The sequence below is a fragment of the Nymphaea colorata genome, chromosome 10 (genome assembly GCF_008831285.2).
Source record: "Nymphaea colorata isolate Beijing-Zhang1983 chromosome 10, ASM883128v2, whole genome shotgun sequence".
Lineage (NCBI taxonomy): Eukaryota > Viridiplantae > Streptophyta > Magnoliopsida > Nymphaeales > Nymphaeaceae > Nymphaea > Nymphaea colorata.
In genome coordinates this window covers 20,926,217-20,948,292 of record NC_045147.1, presented here as the reverse complement: position 1 = coordinate 20,948,292, position 22,076 = coordinate 20,926,217, and the positions used below count along the sequence as shown (strand labels likewise).

The window sequence follows — 22,076 nt, the reverse complement described above, 5'->3', positions numbered from 1 at the left end:
TGTCAGATCTGCTTCAGCGTCATCGTTGGAGGCAACTTATCTGCTTTTTCATAGTTTTTCTATTTGTTTTGTCAGGGCCACACACAATTTTAAACAGACTAATCCATGAAAGATCATCTTAAGCCATGGCCCAGCTGACAAATAACAAAGTCTAATGGAAATTATGGAGTTCACGTATGCTTAGGGGCTGAGCCACATTCGGGATTGTGTGAGCAACTGCCCACACGGTCCTTTTTTTATGGGTTTATTAACATATTGGATCCTCTCATTAATTTGTTTATTCATGCATAGATGCCCCTCCTTATTCGCTTACTTATATTCATTCTGTTATTAATTAAAATCTAAATTTTTTTGAGGGGATTAAAAATTTAGTTACTTCTTAATTTGTATAAGTGAAAAGAATTCATGTCCCTGCCCTGCCCATGCGTATGCTTGACAAGCTTGCTTCTGTGCGTCATATTTTACAGCCACGCCTCTCTTCTTTTCCGACATACAAATTGGAGTTGCGCACGCTGATACCAGCGTATCGTAAGATATTGAACTCAAATTCTTGGACATAAATTATTGAAATTATTGAAGTGAAGTTCTCTGCTATTGGCTTTTCTAACGTACTTGGTAGCGTTCTTTGCAAGATATTTTCCACAAAAAACAGCGACTGCTTAACATATGATAAAGGTCGGATCAGACTTAAAGATGAATTGTACAACACACAAAAATCTTCCATGAGACGTTCACTTCGCCGTCAAGCTGGGGAGATTCTGAAAGTGGGCACTCACGCAAATAAACGAGGAAGGGTATTCTAGTCATTTGTGAAACATCAGGCAGCCGTCGGTTTGATGTTCCCCCGGTTTTTTTCCTGTTCTTTTCTTTTCCTTTTCTTTTCAACGCGTCTCCACCGCAAAGGGTACTTTAGTCATTTAAAAACATCGGCCAGCCGTCGATTTGAAGTTCCCCGGTTTTCTGTTCCGCCTGTAGAAAATTATTCTCAGGCCAGGACCGTTCGCCATACTCCGTTGAAGGCACCCAAGTAATCGGGCTAAATTTATATTCCGGCGGATTCTTTTTCCGGCCGTTAGGTAAGCGGGAAATTGCCGGCAGTTATTTTCATTGGAATACTAACGTTCAAAACAGTTCTCACTTCTCAGGATTAAAAGATTTGAGAGAGTTTATGGGTCGAGGATTTACGTAGCGATGTAAGATTTTTCCGGCCAAGCTTTGATGGTCACGTCTATGTTGCATTTGTTGGTTGAATTTCATAACCAATCTTACATCCGGTTGATAATTTGAGATGACTTCTCAATTCTCTTTGGTTTTGAATTAAATTAAAAACTTTTCCAAGTAATTTGCACTCTTCGAATGATGTGTGTTTCTTTTTTTAATTTAGCAAAACATAAGCAGATCGAAAAAATTGATATATTATTTAAATAACGTGAAAGTTGTTTTTTCTTTCATCCCGATATTCCCGTGAAAAGAATTCATGCATGTGGTTCTCATCGTTGAATCAGAGTCGCATCTCATCAATTTTCTGTGGATTCAGGTCGCGACCCTATTTTAACAACACCGGATTCGATCCACTTCCAACTCGAGATGATATACAACCGATTGGCCTGAACGATTTTCACAACAACAGAATCGGATTGTTCTACAATCCTGAACCCGCGTCGATGACAGTCGAGAATCTTAAATTCATGAATATGATGTTACTCGATTTTGCTTTTTCGGTAAAAAAATGCGACCAAGACTCAAGATTTATCAAATTAAAGATTTCAAGTCCAACATAAGATCTATGCTTGTGATAATTATTTTGCTATTTTAGGTGTCAAGAACTTAGCTTTAAGATGTGTGGAAGGAGGGTTTGGCTTTACATCTATGAATTTGAAAGCCTAAAGATCCAAAACTCAGATTACTAGTCAATACACGGCCTGCATCAATCAAGTTGTTTTATATTAATAATGTGTGCTTTCAAAGGGTGTAGTATAGCTGGTCGACTAGCGAGACACAAAGATAATGCGTCAAATATTTCGATTGCCATAGGTGTCACTTTTCTAAACTGCAAATAGTGGCATATATAGTCAGACCAGTCTTGAACCAGCTTTAAACGATTATCACCATATTAACTGATCCTAACTTGTATCAGCCAACATATTAACAAAGTAATATTAGAGAAGCAACCAAAATGGTTTGAAATTGGACCATGCAAAGATTATGTCTTGATGCATTTTCCCCATAAAGGAAATATTTACTGCAATAATATATTCGTTATTTTAAAGTTAGTGGACCGACCCGATTCTTAAACAACGCAGGGTCCGATCCATTAAAAAATGCTAAACGCTCCGACAGACGAGTGTATTCGTTCCAATGAAGCATCTGCTGGGAGGGAGCTCCCCCTTTTATTCTATACGAATAAGATATATACATCAAAGAAAAGAGCAGAACAAAACCAAAAGACCATCATGGCAGCAAGAAAATCAAGACTTTGGGTCGAAGACTTCTTATGCGTCCTTAACCACCAAACAGTGTACACTTTGGTAATTTCGTCGAGCTTTCTTTAAATCGACCAACGAGCGTCGCCATCTCTCCTTCAGTTCGTTATTCCGTAACGTCAAAACTCCTGGCCGCGGGGAAGGGGCCAAATGGCGGGAAGCAGCGCCGGGAAACCACCGATTAGCTTCGAACCCTTCACTATGTGGTTTTCCGGCTTCTGAAACATCAGACATCCTGTCGCCGGCAAGCACGAGGGCTTTGGTACGTCTCTCCACCCGCATTGTTGCTTCTTTCGCTAATTCCTATTCATTCGTTGGTGGCGTTTCGTTGAGTTTGTCTGCTGAGATGGGCACGAAACATCTTCCTTCTGGTTTTCAGTACAATGAATTTCATTTCTTTATAAGGACGAAGAATTTCGGAAGTAGTATGACTTCCTGGGTCGATTTGACCGTTCCTTGAATTGGCGTTGGGAATAATGCGAGATGATGAACTTTTAGATGGATTTCTGGATCGAACTCACATTTTTTTTCCTCTTTTGATTTCGGAATTAAATTCTCGTCCGAGTCGAAGTGAGTGGGCGGATAATTTCCGTTTTCTTCCTTGTATTAATTTTTGCTGCTTCGTTTTTCTGTTTGAGACCTCTGGTACAAGTTTTCCGCTGGTCAACAATGGGTAGATGTTTTACGATGTTCCTCGTTTGAGATATGCTTTTCATTGGAAGTTAGTCATGTTTTTTCTTATATCTTTTGCTGCAAACTGAGGAAAGAAAGCTACCCATTTGTGCGTATAATTGGACAACTTGCCCTGTTCTGCTTTTAGATTATGGCCTCAACTGAGCTTTGTTGCTTGTTAAGGAGTAACTTTTTTAAAATCCCACCAGAATTCTCATTCTGAAATTGAGCACAGTGTCTTATCATTTGATTTCTCCATTCCGTCATTTGTAAACTTTTGTGACCGACAGTTGCAATAGCGGTTATGGATGTAGAATTCCAAGACAGTGCAAAATGAACTTGTAGTTTTATCTCGATCTTAGAACCTATCGCTGAAATAATTATATCATGTATATTGCTGCTATATTTGGTGATTAAGTAGTTCCTTACTGAAATTTGGTACTGATATTTGATTTTTCCTTTTTGTCAGATACTTGAGGAGGATTAAATCCGTTACTAAATTTGTTTATATCAAATTCATGATTTACTGTTGCGCTCTTGGAAGACAATGGGATTAGTATTTGGAAGAGTCTTTGTGTCATGGGTGGTTCTTCTACTATTATTTTATTCTGCACTGGCAGATTCCACATCCAAAAGCTTCAATTCAAAGAGACTGCTGGAAGTCCAGTCGCGTAAAAAAGTTGTCTCACCGCCTAATATATATTTGGGAGCTTCTTCTGGAAGCGGGTCTGCAACAGAGCCTCTTAAGAGCATTTCTGATGCTTCTAATAGACTCATGGAGAAGAACACCAAAGTGGCGGTGTCAACGGTTGCTTGGTTGACCCTGATGATGGCTGCTGCAAGTGGCTTGGGTGCGGTCCCGTTCTTCTTTGTGGAACTAGAGCCTCACTGGGCAGGTGCGTGCAATGGCATCGCTGCAGGAGTGATGCTAGCAGCAAGCTTTGACCTTGTGCAGGAGGGGCAGGAATACGGTAGCGGCAGCTGGGTGGTAATTGGGATCCTTGCAGGAGGCATTTTCATCTGGCTATGTAAGAAGGTAGGGCTTGATTTTTTTTTTTTGGTCATGTCTGACTTGTAAAGGAGCATCTGTAATACTCGTCAGTTCACTGGTTTTGAGGTCTTAGAAATATATAAGGTCAAAGAATCTATCGTCATAAGACATTTATTATGGAAGTAACCAAACACACACACACACACACATATATATATTTTATCACTAATGACTGATGATTTGTTCTTTTATACTTTAGCCATGGTATACCATTATAATTGAGGTTTTTATTCTAAATGAATATTTTGATCCTATCAGTGTAAATGGAATATATATATCTTGGTTGTCTTTGTAAACAGAAAAATGGGATCGTTACGTTGTCGTGCTCTATTCTTCTGGAGTTGCCGTGTACATGTTTTCTTACATGTACTTTGGTCATCTTTTAGTTCACCTGCAATTGATTGCTAACTTGATTTGTTCTTTCTCTCGATGTTAGTGAATGTTGGTGTCCTTTGTTTTAGTAGTGGACGACATTTGGATGAACTATCTGAATGTTCACAGTTTACCCTTCTGGTAATCTGCAGTTCTTAGAGCAATATGGTGAAGTAAGCATGTTGGACATTAAAGGTGCTGATGCTGCAAAGGCAGTTCTTGTGATTGGAATAATGACACTTCATTCTTTTGGCGAGGGCTCAGGTGTTGGGGTCTCCTTTGCTGGCTCGAAGGGACTTTATCAAGGTCTTTTGGTAACATTAGCTATAGCTGTACATAACATTCCTGAAGGTTTAGCTGTGAGCATGGTACTTGCATCAAGAGGAGTTTCAGCAAGGAATGCAATGTTGTGGAGCATAATTACATCATTGCCTCAGGTATTACTCTATGAATACTTCTGTCGGTTATTTCTTGTTCAATGAACAAAGTTTTTCAAACAATAATTCTTCAAATCGATATGTTTAGTGAGTTTACCATGAGTGTAACAACTGTTTCCTAACATTTACTTGGGTTGACGTTCTTTCACAAGTCGGCAAGTAGTAATTTTTCAAAAAGCACCTTCTAACGGGTATGAGCTCGATTTTCACTTGGTATGCCATTCGAGGCAGAGTCAATGGTTTCCAAATTATTGCTTTTTAACTTTCTAACGAAATGCCAGATCCAGATGGTAAAATTTTTCTTTTAGTTCAGGATGAGTGTGTTTTTGCTTGGAATTTTGTCTTCCGAAACATGATATTCACAGCACATTCTTGAAGAAATCATAGAATTCAATGTACCTGCAATATCATGCCATTTTTCTGTTTGCTTTGAACTTAGCTATTTAATGGAAGCTCGAACATCTTAATAAAATTAAGCATGACGTGTAGCTGCAGAAGCGAGCTGTCTTTTGGTGCATTTATTGCGCTTTCCACCTTGATGTTTTTCGTGTAACCGATTAAGTTTACAGCTAAAGTTCTGGTGAGAAGCGAGTTGGGAAATGTTGCATGTTTGTGGACTTGTCCAAAGTCACGGAAAAGCACTTGAACACGTTCTTGTACTTATATATGTCCAACACACATTTTGAAAATTTTTTCTAGAATATCTTGCTTCTTCCACTGCTGGGGCTTAGGCTGCATCTTACGGTTATTTTATAGTGTATGAAATTTATGAGATGCGTTTGCTGCTTTTTTTTTAGTAACATATCTAGATAAATAACATTTACATTGTTCAACCGCCATATCGTTGACAGTTAACAACGTATACCTTTTTCCTGTACCACATCATGATTCCAATCTGTGTGCTTCTCGTACGACTTCATTCTTTTGTGGCTTGTTGTAGCCCATTGTAGCTGTTCCGGCTTTTATGTGTGCTGATGCTTTCCACAAAGTCCTTCCTTTCTGTACGGGCTTTGCTGCTGGCTGCATGATCTGGATGGTAATGGCAGAGGTGCTTCCTGATGCATTCAAGGTAACTTTTCTTATCTGCTTTTTCAGCTGAAGTTTTGTGGATATTTTTTCTAGTAATTCTGATGTGTCAATTAATGCAACCCTAAACTAAGAAAACAGGATGCCGGCTGTTGGTATCTACAGGCGTGAATCAAATCCTTTCAGGCCGCTGATCAATTCAACACGTTTTATTCCGTTCCCCCAAATGAGAAATCCAGGATAAAAGAACCTTACATGGAAACCATCTGGAATATGCTATTACTATTGAACTGTTTGCAAGCTATTGGCTACCTCGGTAAAACTTACGCACCATAACTTCTGGAAATTATAGAGCAAATAAATTTTTGAACCTTTTTCTGTTCCAGGCCGTGTCCTTCAATGTGTAGAATACAACCATAAAAATCAAATGTTGATCACAAATTCTGCGCAAGAGACCAACGACCAGATCCACCTATCATCACCGGCATAACAAAGAAAAGAAAAAAGATGATCATGCCGAGTCCTTATATCCTAGACAGTAGAAACCACAAACAGATCGTCGCTTTAGACAGTAGAATGTATGTAAACACATACATGGGTGCCTAATCTTTAGAGGATGATATTGTTGTTACATTGCACTAGCCTCTGGATCTACTATGGTGATATAGTTTGTTACTTTGTTTTACATTTATTGCAGGAAGCGCCTCCCTCGCAAGTGGCAACAGCCGCTACAATCTCTGTAGCCTTCATGGAAACACTAAGCACAGTTTTTGAGACATTCAGCAAGGGATACAGGTGAAGTTCTCCTCTAGTAATCTTGGTGCAGCAGTAAGATTTAGCAATTTATCAGTTTAGACGGGCATACTTACACAAATATAGGTGGGAATTACCTGTCTTGCTATATCTATACCAAAGGCAAACCTGTTTTCACTGAATTTCCAGAGTTTATGCTGACGTTGACTGGTGTAGTTAGAACTTAGGAATGTAAGGTTTTGGCTGTCCAGCTTCTGCTTGCTTGAAGATTATAACTTCATCTGTTTGGCCCATGAAGAGCTTGGTTGGCACTTGTGGCCGACCAATCTCGTACCACTTATCACCAGCATATAGAGTAGGCACCCATGTATATGTTTACATGTTCGTGCCTGCAAGTATACACGTTGATTTACCAGTCATATTCATAGCATGTTAGTTTTATGTATGAAAGCCTCGTTCTTCTCATTTCATTGTTTTGATGTCTGAAATTTTGGCATTGCAGCTCAGAGCACGTTTACGGATTCTTGGTCTCCCTTCTTTTTGGTCTCGGCCCATTGATAGGTGGTGCCACTTTGGTTGCTGTAGCCATCAGCTTCTACCTCCAACATTCTTTCCTTACAGGTGTCTCCTCAGGAATTGCCTTCATCCTGGCTGCCTGGCGACCTCTACAATTGTTGGCCGGTGGAAAAATGGAATTCTCTGTTGTCTTGATTCTACTAGCCTCAGGTTCAGCCCTGTTCCATGTATCAACAGCAGGCATCCTGAGGCTAGCCCGGTGCAAGACCTCCAAAGGGAGCCTAGCACCATCAGGATTCCCCATCAGTGCTTTGACGCTACAGGCATTCCTTGCATGTGGAACTATAGCCCTTCATGCACTTCCTGAGGGCCTTGCTCTGGGTGTGGCTGCCCCGAAAGCTTATGGTCTAGGGCGGCACATGGTTCTGCCCGTCTCCTTGCATGGGCTTCCTCGTGGTGCAGCAGTAGCAAGCTGCGTGTATGGCGCCACGGGTAGTTGGAGAGCTGCAGTTGCTGCTGCGGCATTGACAGGTCTTGCTAGTCCAACATCTGCCATTGGTGCAATACTAGCAGGCTTAAGCTATAAAGGCCTCGATCATTGGATGGTACTCGCATGTGGCGCCCTCCTCCCCAGCTTCGGGAGCATTCTCCAACGGGTCATCAGATTGGAACCTGCCAAGAGTATATTTGGGCTTCTAATGGGTTTATCATTCACTTTCTTGTGCCTTACCAGCACGAAGCTCGTCTGCGTGCGAACTCCCTACTGTAATTCTGCTCCTGCAGCTGTTACATGAGAGGATGTTGGCCGAGATGAAGTTGATCATATATCAAATAGGAAACAGGAGGTTGGCATACAAGATTATGTCCATCTTGAAGACATTGAAGGGCATGTGAGAGCTGGGTCCTGTTTCTATTGTAACTTCCACCAGTGTTGTTTACTTGTAAAGAAGATTACAGGAGTTGTAGCTTATGCGGATCCACATTATCAATAATACTCTTCCAACTGTCTGCACGACAAGGGCCCTGTACAGGTTATTGGGAGGGTTTGCTTAAAGCCTTCTTAAATTGATCGTCTAGAGCTTATCCGAGGTGTGCTTTATTTTTGTCTCAAAAAATGAAAAATGGGAAGTTCTTTTATGCACAAAGAAAGGGCACTTGCAAGGGGCAACTGAAACAAGGCATGGTAAAGGTTTTGCCACCAAGTCAGCAATTCAGTTCGAAAAACTCTATAGTTTCATTCAACAAGCGAAAGCAGAGGCCACGAACTACTTGATAGTGAAGGCCGTTGAAGTTGAATCCCAATCTGATCGAATTACTTCAATTTGATCCGACTGGTTATTCAGATTGAATATGTCTCCATATTTGATAAAATGAATCAAGTTAAATTTACCCACGGGTTCGGGATTTTAACAGTTAGCCTTCTAACTATTTGACATCAAACTTTACAAATGAAGAGTAAATTCTCGAAGACGATATTTGGGTTCATGAACTGCTTTGGAAGATACGCGCATTACTGTCAATTGCTTCAGTCCAAACTCAGCTTGCAATGACATTGGAAAATAAAATGAGGCCACCAATGTGGAGCCTTGGTCACGCGCAGCATTATGATTCTTCTGCTTAATGATAGCTTGTTAATATAAGTAAAAACAAATGCGTATCGAATTTAAAAAGATTAATTCACCGTTTATAATCATGCCACTTTTAAGAGAGCAAACAATTCTGGTAAATTATAAAATAGAAGGACAGTCGTTCAGTGGGAGTTGATGTCTTTTATTTTCTTTGAGATTTGTAATATAAAGATATTTGTCCCGACCGTCCTCTGCCCAGGGTATGTGACTTGTCTGTCTGTTCGAAGCAGTTAAACCAACTGAACTTTTACATTTCGACGGTCTGCGAAATTTAGGTTTTAAGAATGTTTACCATTGGATGGTGAAATATTGAAAAAATACAAGCCTGAATCAGGAAACTTCTGTAAGTAATGTCTGTATGACATAATTCCTTTCTTTCCCTAGCAGGAAGATGAAATATAGCCAATACAATAGTGAAAATCCAAATTCTTTCCCTGGCAGGAAGATGAAATATAGCCAACACAATAGTGAAAATCCAAAAGCTTTAGATGAAATACATAAAGAGCGTGGTAGCGTGTCAATGTGCGTCATGTTGCTGCTTACAGGTGTACTGGGTGTCATCTGCTTTGGCAACACGTCCTTCTTCTGGGAATTGGAATCCCACCGAACACCCCAAATCACATACCGGGTTGAGATCAGTAACTCAGTGGACTCGGCAAAGGTTTGAGCTAAGGTCGGGCTTGGATCTTGTTGGGTCAGCCAGCCTTGGCTTTATATATCAAAGTGGCGCGTAAATGAGGATGAAACCTTCCTCTCTCTAGCACGAAGCTGGTGGGGACTCTGTACTCTGTGGCGATGAAGATCTTTCCCATCCCTTGCCTAGAAGATAACTATGCCTACTTGTGCTAATTCTTCTCTTTTCTGTACTTCATGTACCAGTCTTGTTTCGTGATGCTTTTCTTGATATTGATCTTTCTTGCTATCGACGTTCGAGATAAATGATTTCTTCTTTTTCTTTTCCTTCTGCGTGCCGTTTGGAAGAATACGTAAATTCATAAATTTTCTCATCAAGTTTATGATAAATCTCAGGGAATCTTTTTTCTTCAGTTCTTCCAATTTTTTGGGTAACAAACTGTTTTTCTTTTTGATAAAGATTTGCTCGTTTTGCCAACGAGAAACCCTTTTTTTTTATTTTATCGAGCATGAATTTTGGTTCGATATTTGACGTTCTAAAGGTTATATATAACTGAATGATTCAACCAGTCTCGTAATTTGGATTTCCGGTGTTGGGTTCACAGGATCATTGATGAAAGTTCAGGGGAAGCTGCAGTTGTCGATCCGGTTGAGCCAGAGAAGGTTTTGAAGGTGGCCAACGACAATGGCGTCAGCACTGTGAAACTCGTTCTTACCACTCATCATCACTGGTACATTCTCTGGTGTCTCGAGCTTAGAGGCTCGAACCTGAACTCTGTCAGGAACTATAGTAAAAGTCCAGTAAGAAAACTCCTTAATGGGCTAGATTAATGGACACAATTTTATATATATATATGTGTGTGTGTGTGTGTGCCGCCTCTTGAATTATTTGAGCTTCTCGTGACATGAACTTAGGGATCATGCTCGCGGAAATGAGAAAATGAAGGAATTGGTGCCTGGAGTTAGGGTTCTTGGGGGATCCTTTGATAACGTGCACGGATGCACTGACAGGTTGGAGCATGGAGATAAGATATCCTTGGGGAGAGATGTGAACATATTGGCCCTTCATACACCATGGTATGTTTCTTTACAGCCACAGATTCTTTTCCTTCTATCGGTTTGGCGGTTTTCCTAAGAATGTTGATGGGACTAACATGTTCCTGCGGTATAAAATTTCCTTTGCTTTTTCAATTTATTACATGCACAAAAAGAATAGGTTTCCTAATCCGTAACTCTCTTTTCATTGGGGTTCTTGAACAACCGCTCTTGTCTAATTGACGAACGTAGAGAATAGGAAGGGAAGTGATCTTGTATACTTGAATAGACCATTTGGTACCTTGGTAAATTATTAAATTGCTATTCAATTTTGATAGGCAGATCACAAACTGATTCACCAACATAAGTTAAATACTTTTATGCAAAGACTTCATGTGATGAATGAAATATTACAGAGTTTGATCTTATTAATTTATTGGATTCAAAGTTAGTCCTTGCAGGAGCGGTTCTCTTGGCTTTCTTGGTGAGTTGCTGTCGCATTCACCTGCTTATTCTTGAATTTGTACATCCATAAGAGTAGCTCAGGGCACCTCATGGATGACCCACTTAATGTGAAACCACCAGGTCACATACACGTTCTCGCTCTTCATTCTGATAGAAACAGACTGCAGGATGCTTATGTGCATCTTGGTGGTGTTTCATGTTAATAAGTTCACCAGCTGGTACCCTAATCCATTGTCCTCCATCCATGCGATCTTTCCTTGGATAGTTGGAAGTCTATATTAGCAGGAAGATAACATGTATATGTTTATGTATTATTAATATCTCCAGCCACACCAAGGGCCACATATGTTATTTTGTGACGGGCAAAGAGGAGGAGGACCCTGCTGTGTTTACTGGAGACACATTGGTAAGCAGATAAAAGAACATTGAAGTCTTCTTGTTCTTCATAGAGTTTTAGCTTTTGTGTCTGCATCGAATCAAATTCTCAGTTGTGAAGATTCCTTTATGTTCCATAAGATTGAATCAATTCTCAATTCTCGCATTTGGTCTAATCGTGAGGCTGGTGCAATGTGATAATGTTTCTCACAGTTTGTTGCTGGCTGCGGGAAGTTTTTTGAAGGCACTGCAGAACAGATGTATCAGTCTCTGTGCATGATACTAAGACCATTGCCGAAGCAAACTCGAGTTTACTGCGATCATGAGGTATATATGTATTATTGTTCTTCTGAAGTAATTATAACACATGGCTCATTTCAAGTTCTTGAGTTCTGCCAAGATTGGGTACTATAGGATCACCTGGCAATTGCTCTATTATTTAAACTCTGGTGATGATGGCTTTGTTGTATGGTGTCTGAAGCAGCATGCCATGATAATAGCTTTTCATTGTAGCCATGCCAGATGATAAACTAGTAACTTCGTTAGATTTCAGGGGAAAAAAAAGTGATTGCCGAACTTTCTTTCTTTGACTAGATGGAATCCAAAATTTTACTGGAACACAGTGAATTTTTGGTGGAACAGCAACGGTAGGCTTAAGTTTCTATTTGTTTCATTTAACCGAGTAACAAATTCAATTTACCCCTTTAAAAGAAATTTTTGTTCTAGAATTTATATGAATAGTATCTGAATCAATGTGAATAACTCTTTCTGGATAAGATCGTCGCTGCGCTTCCGTCATGACCTTTAATCAGGTTTACCAGTGTAATTGAGCTCATTTCATTTTATGGCGACAAGCCTGAGTTGGCACTAGGATGCTGCCCATCTAATCTCTTAATGAAACTTGTAAGAGGGGAAGAAGAAGAAAGCTAACGGTGAGATGTTGCATGTGTTCAGTATACAGAGAAGAATCTTCGCTTCGCGTTATTTGTTGAACCAGAGAATGAACATATAAAGCGGAAGCTTTTATGGGCTAAACATCAGCGCGAGGCCAACCAACCAACCGTTCCGTCGTCGATTGAGGAAGAACTGTACATCAATCCGTTCATGCGCGTCGATATGCCAGAAGTGCAGGTACAGGTTCTGATCCTGCTCCAAATTTCCGTCAATATTGGTCGGCAAAACAGAAGATCCTGCTCGTGTTAGAAATATTGGTTTAGGAACAAAGTTCGAAGGAAATATAATGCGCCAAAACTCCATCAGATTTCTTTGGCAGTTAACAATACAAGATTGGTTTCTTTTGATCTATTTTTTTTTCCAACAGCTTGGAATGCAAACTCAAAACCTGAATCCTATTGAAAGAGCTCGAAGGTTACTTTTCGGAATATGTGATATTTTAAGGGAAAAGAAACATTTTTGTGGAATCTTGATGAAACAACAGCTGTCCTTTGGGTTTTAATATTATTATTTTCTTTCCAGTCTACAGATCTTGATATTTTCCCAAGAGAAACTACAAGTACGACGGTCCAAAATGCAATTAAGATTTTTTGGCTGACTGAAATTTATAACTGTTTGCTTGTCAAGTCATGGGCACGCTTGTTTAAGACGTGGGTTGGACGTACTTGTTTGCAGAAGCGAGTTGGCCGTTCCAGCGCCGTGGAGGCCCTCATGGAGCTAAGGCGGATGAAGGATAACTGGACCCGATGATATATATATATATATATATATATATAAAGGACGGAGAGTGAGAGAGAGATTGGGTTTCAAGCTTTGTTGGCAGCCTGCTTTTATATATTGTACTCAAAATATATCGTTTTACGAGCCTCAGTTCCTGCTTCCAACCTCTCTTTCTCTCTCTCTCTCTCTTTACTTTTTTATAAACCAAAGAGAAACCTGGCCTTCAACCTTCTAGAGTGACCTTCCAATATGCTGCTGGCGTAATCCTTACCCTTTTATTTCTATCTAAGTCGTCCTTGAGGCCGTCTTTTTAATCTGGAGTTGGTAAATTTTATCCATTCTCTTAATAGAGGGGTGAGGCAAGGAGACAAAACGAGGACGAATTTGGTGAATTGAGGAGGAGGGGTTTGGAATTAAACTAGTATGCAGAGGCCTATTGTCTGAAACGTGCTTAAGGGGCAATATGTTTTTAAAATATATGTTCTTAAAGCGCGTTATTCAAGATGATAGTGTGATTACTGTTGTTGCTTTCAGATCCATAATTGACATAATTACACAATGTTTCAAAATAAGAACATGGTATTTTTAGATGTGGGATGGAAACATGAGTTCCGCGAATGCAACTTTCATTTTGTTATGTGTTATGATACAAAGCACCGTGGGTACCTGCATCTTCTGCAACATGTCCACTACATGGAAATGTGCAAAGGACAATGAGCTAATCTCGCATTAAAACTAAAGTTAAAAGGGATCAATTATCATTTACAGAACATTACTAGTTTGCGTCTTATTTCATAGTTCCTTTCAAGGAATTGTGTACAAGCGAACTACAATTGGTACAGAACGAGATCCAATCATGTTCCGATATGCAAGGGTGCATGTATATACTGTAACATCTAGTATAAATATCAAAGGCTAGATTGTAATAGCTTATTAGCGAGACTGGATCTATCCTTCTCCTGGCTTAATGAGTGAGAGAGACAAAATGATGACATCTCAAACGGAAGAAACATAGAAAACTAGCTTTTGGCAACTCATTGTTGTGACAGTTCAGGTAATAGGATCTATCTTCCTCCTGATTCAATTGATACGGAGAGGTGAACCGTGGGCTGAACTGCCTGGTCTAGGGGCATGAACGCAACGGCTGGAAGAGACGCATATTGAACCGGGAACTCGTGTCGTCGACGACTTTCAGTTTCGGACGAGTCACTAGACTATCAATTCTCAAAGCCCGCCACCTAGGCGTCTCCCGGGTTGTGGTTCGAACGATAGTAACAAAAAGAAATGAAGGGACCAGAGGGTAGAGAAAGCCTTCGAGGGACAGTTCGGTGATCTTTCTAGCAGCGAAGAAGCAATCGGCAACCATGAAAATCCTTCACATTCCCTGCCTCGAAGATAACTACGCCTATCTGTACGAATTCTTTTTCCGTGGATAATCTGTGCTTTTCCTGTTTCTTTCTTGCTTCGTTTAGCTTTCCTGGAAACTGGTGGTCTGCTTAGTGCCATTATCTTCTAAAAGGTGTCTCACTTGGTGGTGTGGGTTGGTTGGGTCTTCAATATCTATGAGTAGTTAGAAAACCGTAAACCTTTTTTGTTCTTTGCTTCTTTGTACTGATTCATTTGTGTGGTTTGGGAATTAAATCAGGATTCTTTTATTGGTTTTTTGAGAATTAGGTCTTTTCTTTCGTTGGTAATTTTTCTTTCTTTAGTTTCACAAATCATTAGATGAGCGAAACTTTTGCTTGTGCAATCATCAATTCATCTTGTTGGTGATGGTGGGAATGATTCTGTTTTCCTTTTGCGGATAAACATGACCGTGGCGATGTATAAATCTGAAGCTTGAGGCTCAGACTTTCTTTGGGCTACTATTAGATGTCTAGTTTGTTGTCGTCGTCGCTTTCTTGCACGCGGTCGTTGTCTAACATTTTCTTGATGGTGTTCCAGCAATTGAGATTTGTTGTTGGTTTTCAGGATAATTGATGAAAGTTCAAGAGACGCCGCAGTGGTTGATCCTGTGGAGCCTGAGAAGGTTTTGAAGGTGGCCGATGAAAACGGCGTGGTTCCAAAGCTCGTTCTTACCACTCATCATCATTGGTGAATTTCTCCTCTATCGGACCTTTGGTCCATTACTGAGTCTGTTTATGTAGTTGAGCCGTCACGATTGGAAAGCTCAGTTATATGAATTGTGCAATTTCTTGATAACATATATCTTTATCCATTTGAAAATTTTAACCTTTCCAAATATAGGGATCATGCTGGTGGAAACGAAAAGATAAAGAAGTTGGTACCTGGAATAAGAGTTTTTGGCGGTTCACTTGATAATGTGAAAGGGTGTACCGATCAGGTGGAACATGGTGACAAGATATCATTGGGGAATGAGGTGAACGTGTTGGCCTTTCACACGCCATGGTACGCGTGTATCTGTGTGATTTTTTTTCTTTTGCTTTTCTTATGGAGGTCACTGGAAATTTAATTTTTGCCTTGTAAAATGTTGATGTTTAACGGGATTGGTACTGGCTGTTTCAGTTTGTTTATTACATAGAAGCGGGGTTGTATACTGGAGTGCTCATATTTGTCTGAAATTTGTGTCATTGAGCACTTCTTTCTGATCTAATTTGCGAGGTTTACCAAGTTAAATTAATAAGTAGGACGGATTATGCTTCTACCATCCAAACCAGATTGAATTCTTTGTATTGCTCAAAGAAATAAATGCAAGTGTAGAGAGTCACAATGGCTCTGTGAACCAAAATGAACACACATGATACAAGGAAGGCATCAAGAACCTCCGAGGAGTGAAATCAGATGAATTTCTTTACATCTACGTGGTTCCAACCAAAAACAAAAGCACAGTAAGAATAATCCCAGATGTTCATAAACCATTCCCTGAACCTCAAATACTGGGACAGAGCTTAGAAATTTCTGGCTGAGAGGCAACCCTGCTTTGTTTTGGTGTCATGGCTTGATATGGCCACCAGGCAGCTGTGTCAAGTAGTGCAACTCCATTTGGCCGGACCTGATCCAGCTTCAACATAAAGGGAGCCCACACGTGGCTCCTCCCCTGGTTAAAACCCAAATACCTCTGCATCACTATTGGGCTGCCTTTTTTTTCTTCTTCTTCCCAGTCTTCCTCCTTTTTCATGGTTGAGGATTCCAGATCGTCTGTGCTTAGCTGAGCCTTTGTCTAGAAAAGAAGGCATGAGATTTGAGTCATTTGACGACACAGTTCTCTTGATTCACATCAAACTGAAGTCATATGTTACTTTACAGACTATGAAGTACGGAATATATGATCAAAAGAAAAAAAGTGTAACTATGTTAACACTTTATTTTATTACAATTTACATCCTCCTCCTATGGAGCTCATATTTCCTGGGCCCCTGGCGTGTAATTCTTTGTTCTGGTGGTTGTGGTTCATGTTTGTTATACTTTATTCTTTTTCACTTCATCAGTTGAATGCTTGGATGTTTTCTCTTTGTTTTGATATTCTTACATTTATGCCGTCTCCAGCCACACCAAGGGCCACATAAGTTACTTTATATCAAGCAAAGGAGAAGATCCGGCTGTGTTTACTGGGGATACCTTGGTAAGCTTAGAATAACAAAAGGAGAGGCTTTCTGTTGTTGTTGATATGGTCTAACATCTACAATAGGAAACTTAATTGTTTCCTCCCATACGATCAAATCCAGTTTCCAGCTCATTGGTCTAATTGAAGCACTAATGTTTGCTAATCTTATTGTTTGCAGTTTATAGCTGGCTGTGGGAAATTTTTTGAAGGCACTGCAGAGCAGATGTATCAGTCTCTCTGTAAAACGTTGGGATCTTTGCCAAAGACTACTCGTGTTTATTGTGGTCATGAGGTATGAATTTATTTTGAAGCCATTGATAGCATTTAATATGTGCACGTGTGTGTATGCATGTGTGTCTATATATGTGGGGGGAGGGGCGGTGGGTGGGGCGCTTGGTCATGTTCCTAAGTAGTGCAGTTCCAGCTAGCACCAGCTGAGGTGAATGTTGGAGTTCATGGTGTCCGTCAGTGACTATAATGATAGGGTAAGAACTTTTATCTTTGGGATTTTCAGTATACAGAGAAGAATCTTCGGTTTGCATTGACCGTGGAACCAGAGAACGAGCAAATGAAGCAAAAGCTTGCGTGGGTGAAACATCAGCGTGAGGCCAACCAGCCTACAGTCCCATCTACCATTGAGGATGAAATGGGCACCAACCCATTCATGCGTGTTGATCTACCGGAGCTGCAGGTAGGAGTCATTCTGTTGTCAATTTTCTTTTATTTTCAGGTGGTTGGTCTCTACAATAGAGCTGCATCCATGTCTCTCAAAGCATTATGTAGGTTCGAAAGCCTTCAAGCTTATGTAATCATCTAACTTTACTTGCAGAATCGTGTTGGTTGCTCCACCCCCGTTGAAGCACTCAAGGAAATCCGGCGGATGAAAGATAATTGGAGGGGCTAACAAGCTACGTCACTCGCTTCATGTTCCACCAAATGCTTGGTGACATTATGTGTGTATATGTTTCTGGATTGTGCTGGGACTGTTTTTACTACGAGGTGCTAATAATGTGTAGTTCGCTCTTATGGATCCTTTAGATTTCATGCTCGACTTAAGAGGCATCCATAGCATTGGAAAGATACAGAGAAGACTTGAGCATCCTCTCTCTCTCTCTCTCGCTGCTTCGCATATTACATTGTTGTCAGATTAAGGACGCTCGTCATCTAATCTGTGAGGCAACTTTCTTGTGCCATTTTCTCACGAAATGGCATGGGGAGCACTACGGTCTGCATTATGGGCGGTCCCTGGGTTTTGAGTTCTTGACCTCCACTATAGAATCTCTTGTAAAGACTAATCTTACCTTTTAGCCAGGAGAGGTTGGTGGGGTGGTGGCTGGCTCAGTTAGTCAGTTCTGATGTCTGGGGCGTAGAGCTGGCAATACCAGGTGCTGGGTAGCCTTCCTTGGTGCTTTGTGGAGCGAACGACCTTGTGACATTTCATGTATGAGAAAGATTAAAAAAATCTTAATATTGAAGATATTGAGAAGCTTTGAGGTGATTATTGAAGTTAGAAATCAAGTTGAAATTAACAATAAAATAAACTGGAATTCACCAACACTTGAACTGATTCTAGTTCAAGTCATCACAGCTACTGGAAGTTTCTAACCCGTACAGGTTATTGTCCTTAGGTTGGGTCTTTATTTGAGCCTATTCTAGGGTCATATCTAAAGATTAGATCCAAACCTGACTCAAATATCAAACAGGTTCCAGTCCCTTATGATTGATCTTGAGCCTGATTCGCAGATTCATGCACCCTATATTAAGTTGGATTTGGACTCAGTGTAGCTTCTATTGTGGGTTTCAGTCCGGATTTAATTACCTTTAGTTCGAGTTCATCTTGATCTAAATCCAACCGATCCCCGTCACTCATTCATTCCTGAGTAACTCCCCGTATCTGTTACAATCCAACATCTGTTCGTCTGTTGGGCCTGTCCTGCCAAGATCTGCAAACCAGGCCCGATCTCTTCAAATTTGACCCGATTTCGAGTGTACAAATATAAAATATGTGCGATTACGAGTGACTTCCACCGAGTGGCTTTTCACTTGGCTGGGCGATCAAGATTTCAAGAACCATTCTGGTTTCTTGAGCGCGATCTTTCCAACTGGAGGACGAAGCATCCGACCAAGCCAGAAGGAAACTCGAGTACGGTGTGAAGGCAAGGAGAACAACAAGAAGAAGTGAATTATTCGTTGAGGATGTTCTGGTTGGAAGCTGTTCTTCCCTTGGGTATCATCGCTGGCATGCTCTGTGTAATGGGTAATGCCCAGTACTACATATATAAGGCTGCCAATGGGAGGGTAATGCAATCTCATCCTATCACGTTCTCCTTTTGGTCTTGGCGCAGAAAATGAACCGTCATGTTGTTCAGATTTAGTTCCATGTGCATTTTAGCCTTTTGTCGATTCACTTTTGTGACGTTTTTGCGGAACAATTGCAGCCCAAACACATTGGGAATGACATGTGGGACGTTGCGATGGAGAGACGGGATAAAAAGATCATGGAGATGCTCTCTGCCAAACAAGGACAAGTGGGTACCTGTTATTTATTTTTCCTTATCTGTGTTTCGTTCTTAAGCAGGCCGGCTTTTTGGAAATCTTCTGGTGAAATTTGGATGTTGGTTTTGCTTATTTTTCGTGGAAGAAAACTTGGTTTGGGTTTGGGGTTTTCTCTTTATTCGGTCTTTTACCTTCTGGTTGGACATGTTTTTTTTTTCCCGTGTGGGCGTTTGGTTTCTTGTTTTGTTGACTGTGGTGAGAGTAATCGGTTAATTGCTTAAGAAGCTTTTTACAATGGTTGAGGAACCGTTCTTTCGCGCAGGTCGATTGATCTTTTGTCCTCCGTGCTTCATAGCTTAGTGTTCATCGGATCAACCATCAGCGACCTCGTTATCCATGGTTTGACGCGTAGCTGGAGCCAAACAATTTCTTATAGAATAGTTATAGTTCCAACTAACAGTTTAGTAATTTATTTTTCTGTCACATAAATTTGATATCCTAGGGAAAATACATCAAAATCGTGGATGATTTCATTGAGCGATTCTTGCCGATGCTCAACCTTAGGGCGCCTCTGAATCCCTTAGATTTCGTATACAAGGAATGACGCCAAATCAATAACAGTGCCAACATGAAAATCTCCTCTCGCTTCATTACAACTGATCAAACAAGAAAGAAATTTGGATATTGTGAAACTGCCAGCAAAGATGTTCTGTGCTTGTAGCTGCTGTTTCCTTGGGAACCATTGCTGCTGTTCTTTGCATCATGGGTAATGGCCAGTACCAACACAAGGATGTCAAGGGAAGGTAACGCATTCACATTATGATTGTTTCCATCATCTGAGAAGTTGTTGGATCAATGTGGGGCCACATGTCTTCATCTACATGTCATTGGATATCTTAAATGTCTGGAGCGGCCCATATTTAGCTGTGTAAGCTACAGAGATCAAATGGGCTTGTTTAAGCGCTTCAAGGTTCAAATGCCTACTATGAATTTTGGGTTACGGTAGGAAAGTTGTTCTTCTTCCTTTTAGTTGTGTTGTTGCAGTTGTCTTTCAAATTGAAAATAGGATTAGTGGATCTAGAATAAGGAAGTAGAAGTGACCTGGCTGAAGATGTGCATTATATGCATTGAAGTTTGAACCAGTCCCTAGGTGATGAGTTTTCTGAAAATGTGTGACAGATGAGTTGCTTATCCTATTTTTGTTCATGTTGTCCTTCTTAGCATGCTATACATACCCCTTCAGATGCATTTGATTCTTACATGCCATTGCTAGGGCACATATTTTCTTCCACTTGGTCCGGTTCTGCAACCAACTAGCCATGGTAATTTCAAATATGAGACCTTCAAGGCCTCAAATTGTGAAATGTTGTTCTGTTGGATTTTATATTTTGACAGTTGTACTGTTTGTCGGTTCCTTGTGGTTCCCTGTAACCCGATATTAGATCATTTATGGCAATCCAGTGACTCGAGTGAGTCATGCTTCCTTGTTAGCTGTAAATGCTAAATATATGGATTTAGTGTAAAAACTCAAAATTTAACATCTAAAATTTTATCAGATACTACATATGAAATAAAAGTATTTATTTTCATATACACATCATATGAATATAAACAACAGACTAGTATACTCACTTTGTCAAGTAAAAAATGTCCACTTTGCCAAGGTTGGTTATAACTTATAACCAAGGGAACCACATTTTTCACGTGGTTTGACCTGATCTGACTCACCTAAGCCAATTCAAGCAAGTGAGCCTTGACTTGTCTGAGTTTAACTTGGAGGCGTCTACATAGACACATTCTATCATTCGTTTTCATACCTTAGCAGTCAACCAAAATATATACAAGAAAATTTAAAAAACTGGAGTGATTAAATGGTTTTGGGTGCATGTTTATTTTGAAGTTTGTTTGAACTTATGCTCACGGGAAGACCAAACTTAATCTATATGCCCAGTCTCATAAAGCAGTTTTGTTCAACCATTTGGCTAAGTTTCAATAAGGCCCGTTTCTCATATCAAGAGTAAATTTATCTAAAGCATTTTCTGCCCTGTTAGGCACCTGCTGCCTTCCGTCCACCATGGTATCTTTTTACTGTTTCTGTCTCTTGCCTGCTTTTCTAGAAGTGTGCTCATGGTTTACCTTGTATTTAAGTTTAGTTTGCTGAATTGTTGCAACGAACTTTGTGGGCATTTGATGTATTGGGGCTGCAGAAGATTCCCAGTACCTAGAAATTAGCGACCAAGAGCCATTGTCATCCCAAGGTAACAATGAAACATTTCCACAGATGTGCAGTTACTCCGAAAAGTCTTCTACAGTTGGGCGAGAAGCTGTTTCTTACTTTGTTTGACTGACGTTTCTAGTTACACTTTGCTGGTATCTGGCCATTGTTTTGTGGGGTTCTATTCTTGTTGGTTCTTTACATTTTCTCAAGTAACCAAAAATACTAAGATTTGACAGGCTTGCTTTTAAATTTTGATATGGTCCTTCTGGGTGATTCCTGTTGTTTAATAGTTAAACTTGATCATCATAAATTCTGAGATTATCAGTTTGTCATGAAGACTTGTATTGTTGCTTCGAAAGGATTCTCTCTGTATACTCTCTTTTCAGTAGTTCATTATGTGATTTAGGAAGAATCTTTTTAAAATATTGTTTGGTCTTACTTTCTATTGGATGTTGCAGGAGTAACGGAAAAAGCAGGACATTGTAATAAATGAATAAATGCGTTCTGTTAGGTGCAGCCTGCAGGTGCTGGAGGTCGTTGATTGTCCATATGTCTGTGTGCTGATCCAGAGCTTTCAGGGGGGTCGGAATGATATTCTTGATAATTTGGTCTTGGTTGAGTCAACATTTTTTTCTTCTTTGAGGATTGCCACTGCATGTTTGGTTAGGGTCTGCTTG

The 22,076-nt window shown here is 40.2% G+C and overlaps 3 protein-coding genes across 4 annotated transcripts; all 3 read left to right on the top strand.

Moving 5' to 3' along the window:
• Positions 1–2,598: 2,598 nt before the first annotated feature.
• LOC116261914 (putative zinc transporter At3g08650) lies at positions 2,599–8,501 on the top strand. The gene is made up of 6 exons (XM_031640853.2): positions 2,599–2,745; positions 3,625–4,191; positions 4,731–5,015; positions 5,956–6,084; positions 6,739–6,836; positions 7,297–8,501. The coding sequence occupies exons 2-6, from the start codon at positions 3,703–3,705 to the stop codon at positions 8,102–8,104; spliced, it is 1,809 nt and encodes a 602-aa protein (XP_031496713.1). The 5' UTR covers positions 2,599–2,745; positions 3,625–3,702; the 3' UTR covers positions 8,105–8,501.
• A 1,024-nt stretch (positions 8,502–9,525) lies between these two features.
• On the top strand, positions 9,526–13,192 carry LOC116263010 (hydroxyacylglutathione hydrolase cytoplasmic-like). 2 transcript variants are annotated; one of them, XM_031642574.2, is made up of 7 exons: positions 9,526–9,780; positions 10,177–10,302; positions 10,583–10,648; positions 11,399–11,477; positions 11,660–11,773; positions 12,401–12,577; positions 13,076–13,192. In XM_031642574.2, exons 1-7 carry the CDS (start codon positions 9,734–9,736, stop codon positions 13,148–13,150), a joined length of 684 nt encoding a protein of 227 aa, XP_031498434.1. In that variant the 5' UTR covers positions 9,526–9,733; the 3' UTR covers positions 13,151–13,192. The 2 variants fall into 2 exon arrangements, with proteins under 2 accessions (XP_031498434.1, XP_031498433.1); XM_031642573.2 differs by having other exon boundaries at positions 9,530–9,780; positions 10,487–10,648.
• A 1,139-nt stretch (positions 13,193–14,331) lies between these two features.
• On the top strand, positions 14,332–17,787 carry LOC116261890 (hydroxyacylglutathione hydrolase cytoplasmic-like). The gene is made up of 7 exons (XM_031640819.2): positions 14,332–14,531; positions 15,092–15,214; positions 15,368–15,529; positions 16,628–16,703; positions 16,864–16,977; positions 17,200–17,376; positions 17,515–17,787. The coding sequence occupies exons 1-7, from the start codon at positions 14,485–14,487 to the stop codon at positions 17,587–17,589; spliced, it is 774 nt and encodes a 257-aa protein (XP_031496679.1). The 5' UTR covers positions 14,332–14,484; the 3' UTR covers positions 17,590–17,787.
• Positions 17,788–22,076: the final 4,289 nt, after the last annotated feature.

Bases quoted from the DNA above. Each gene is read 5' to 3' on its own strand.
- LOC116261890 (XM_031640819.2), top strand. From the start codon at position 14,485: ATGAAAATCCTTCACATTCCCTGCCTCGAAGATAACTACGCCTATCT. The intron at 16,978-17,199 runs GTATGAATTTAT...TGGGATTTTCAG, and splicing joins GTGTTTATTGTGGTCATGAG to TATACAGAGAAGAATCTTCG. The intron at 17,377-17,514 runs GTAGGAGTCATT...CTTTACTTGCAG, and splicing joins TTGATCTACCGGAGCTGCAG to AATCGTGTTGGTTGCTCCAC.
- LOC116261914 (XM_031640853.2), top strand. From the start codon at position 3,703: ATGGGATTAGTATTTGGAAGAGTCTTTGTGTCATGGGTGGTTCTTCTA. The intron at 4,192-4,730 runs GTAGGGCTTGAT...GGTAATCTGCAG, and splicing joins TCATCTGGCTATGTAAGAAG to TTCTTAGAGCAATATGGTGA. The intron at 5,016-5,955 runs GTATTACTCTAT...GGCTTGTTGTAG, and splicing joins TAATTACATCATTGCCTCAG to CCCATTGTAGCTGTTCCGGC.
- LOC116263010 (XM_031642573.2), top strand. From the start codon at position 9,734: ATGAAGATCTTTCCCATCCCTTGCCTAGAAGATAACTATGCCTACTT. The intron at 9,781-10,176 runs GTGCTAATTCTT...TTGGGTTCACAG, and splicing joins GAAGATAACTATGCCTACTT to GATCATTGATGAAAGTTCAG. The intron at 12,578-13,075 runs GTACAGGTTCTG...ACTTGTTTGCAG, and splicing joins TCGATATGCCAGAAGTGCAG to AAGCGAGTTGGCCGTTCCAG.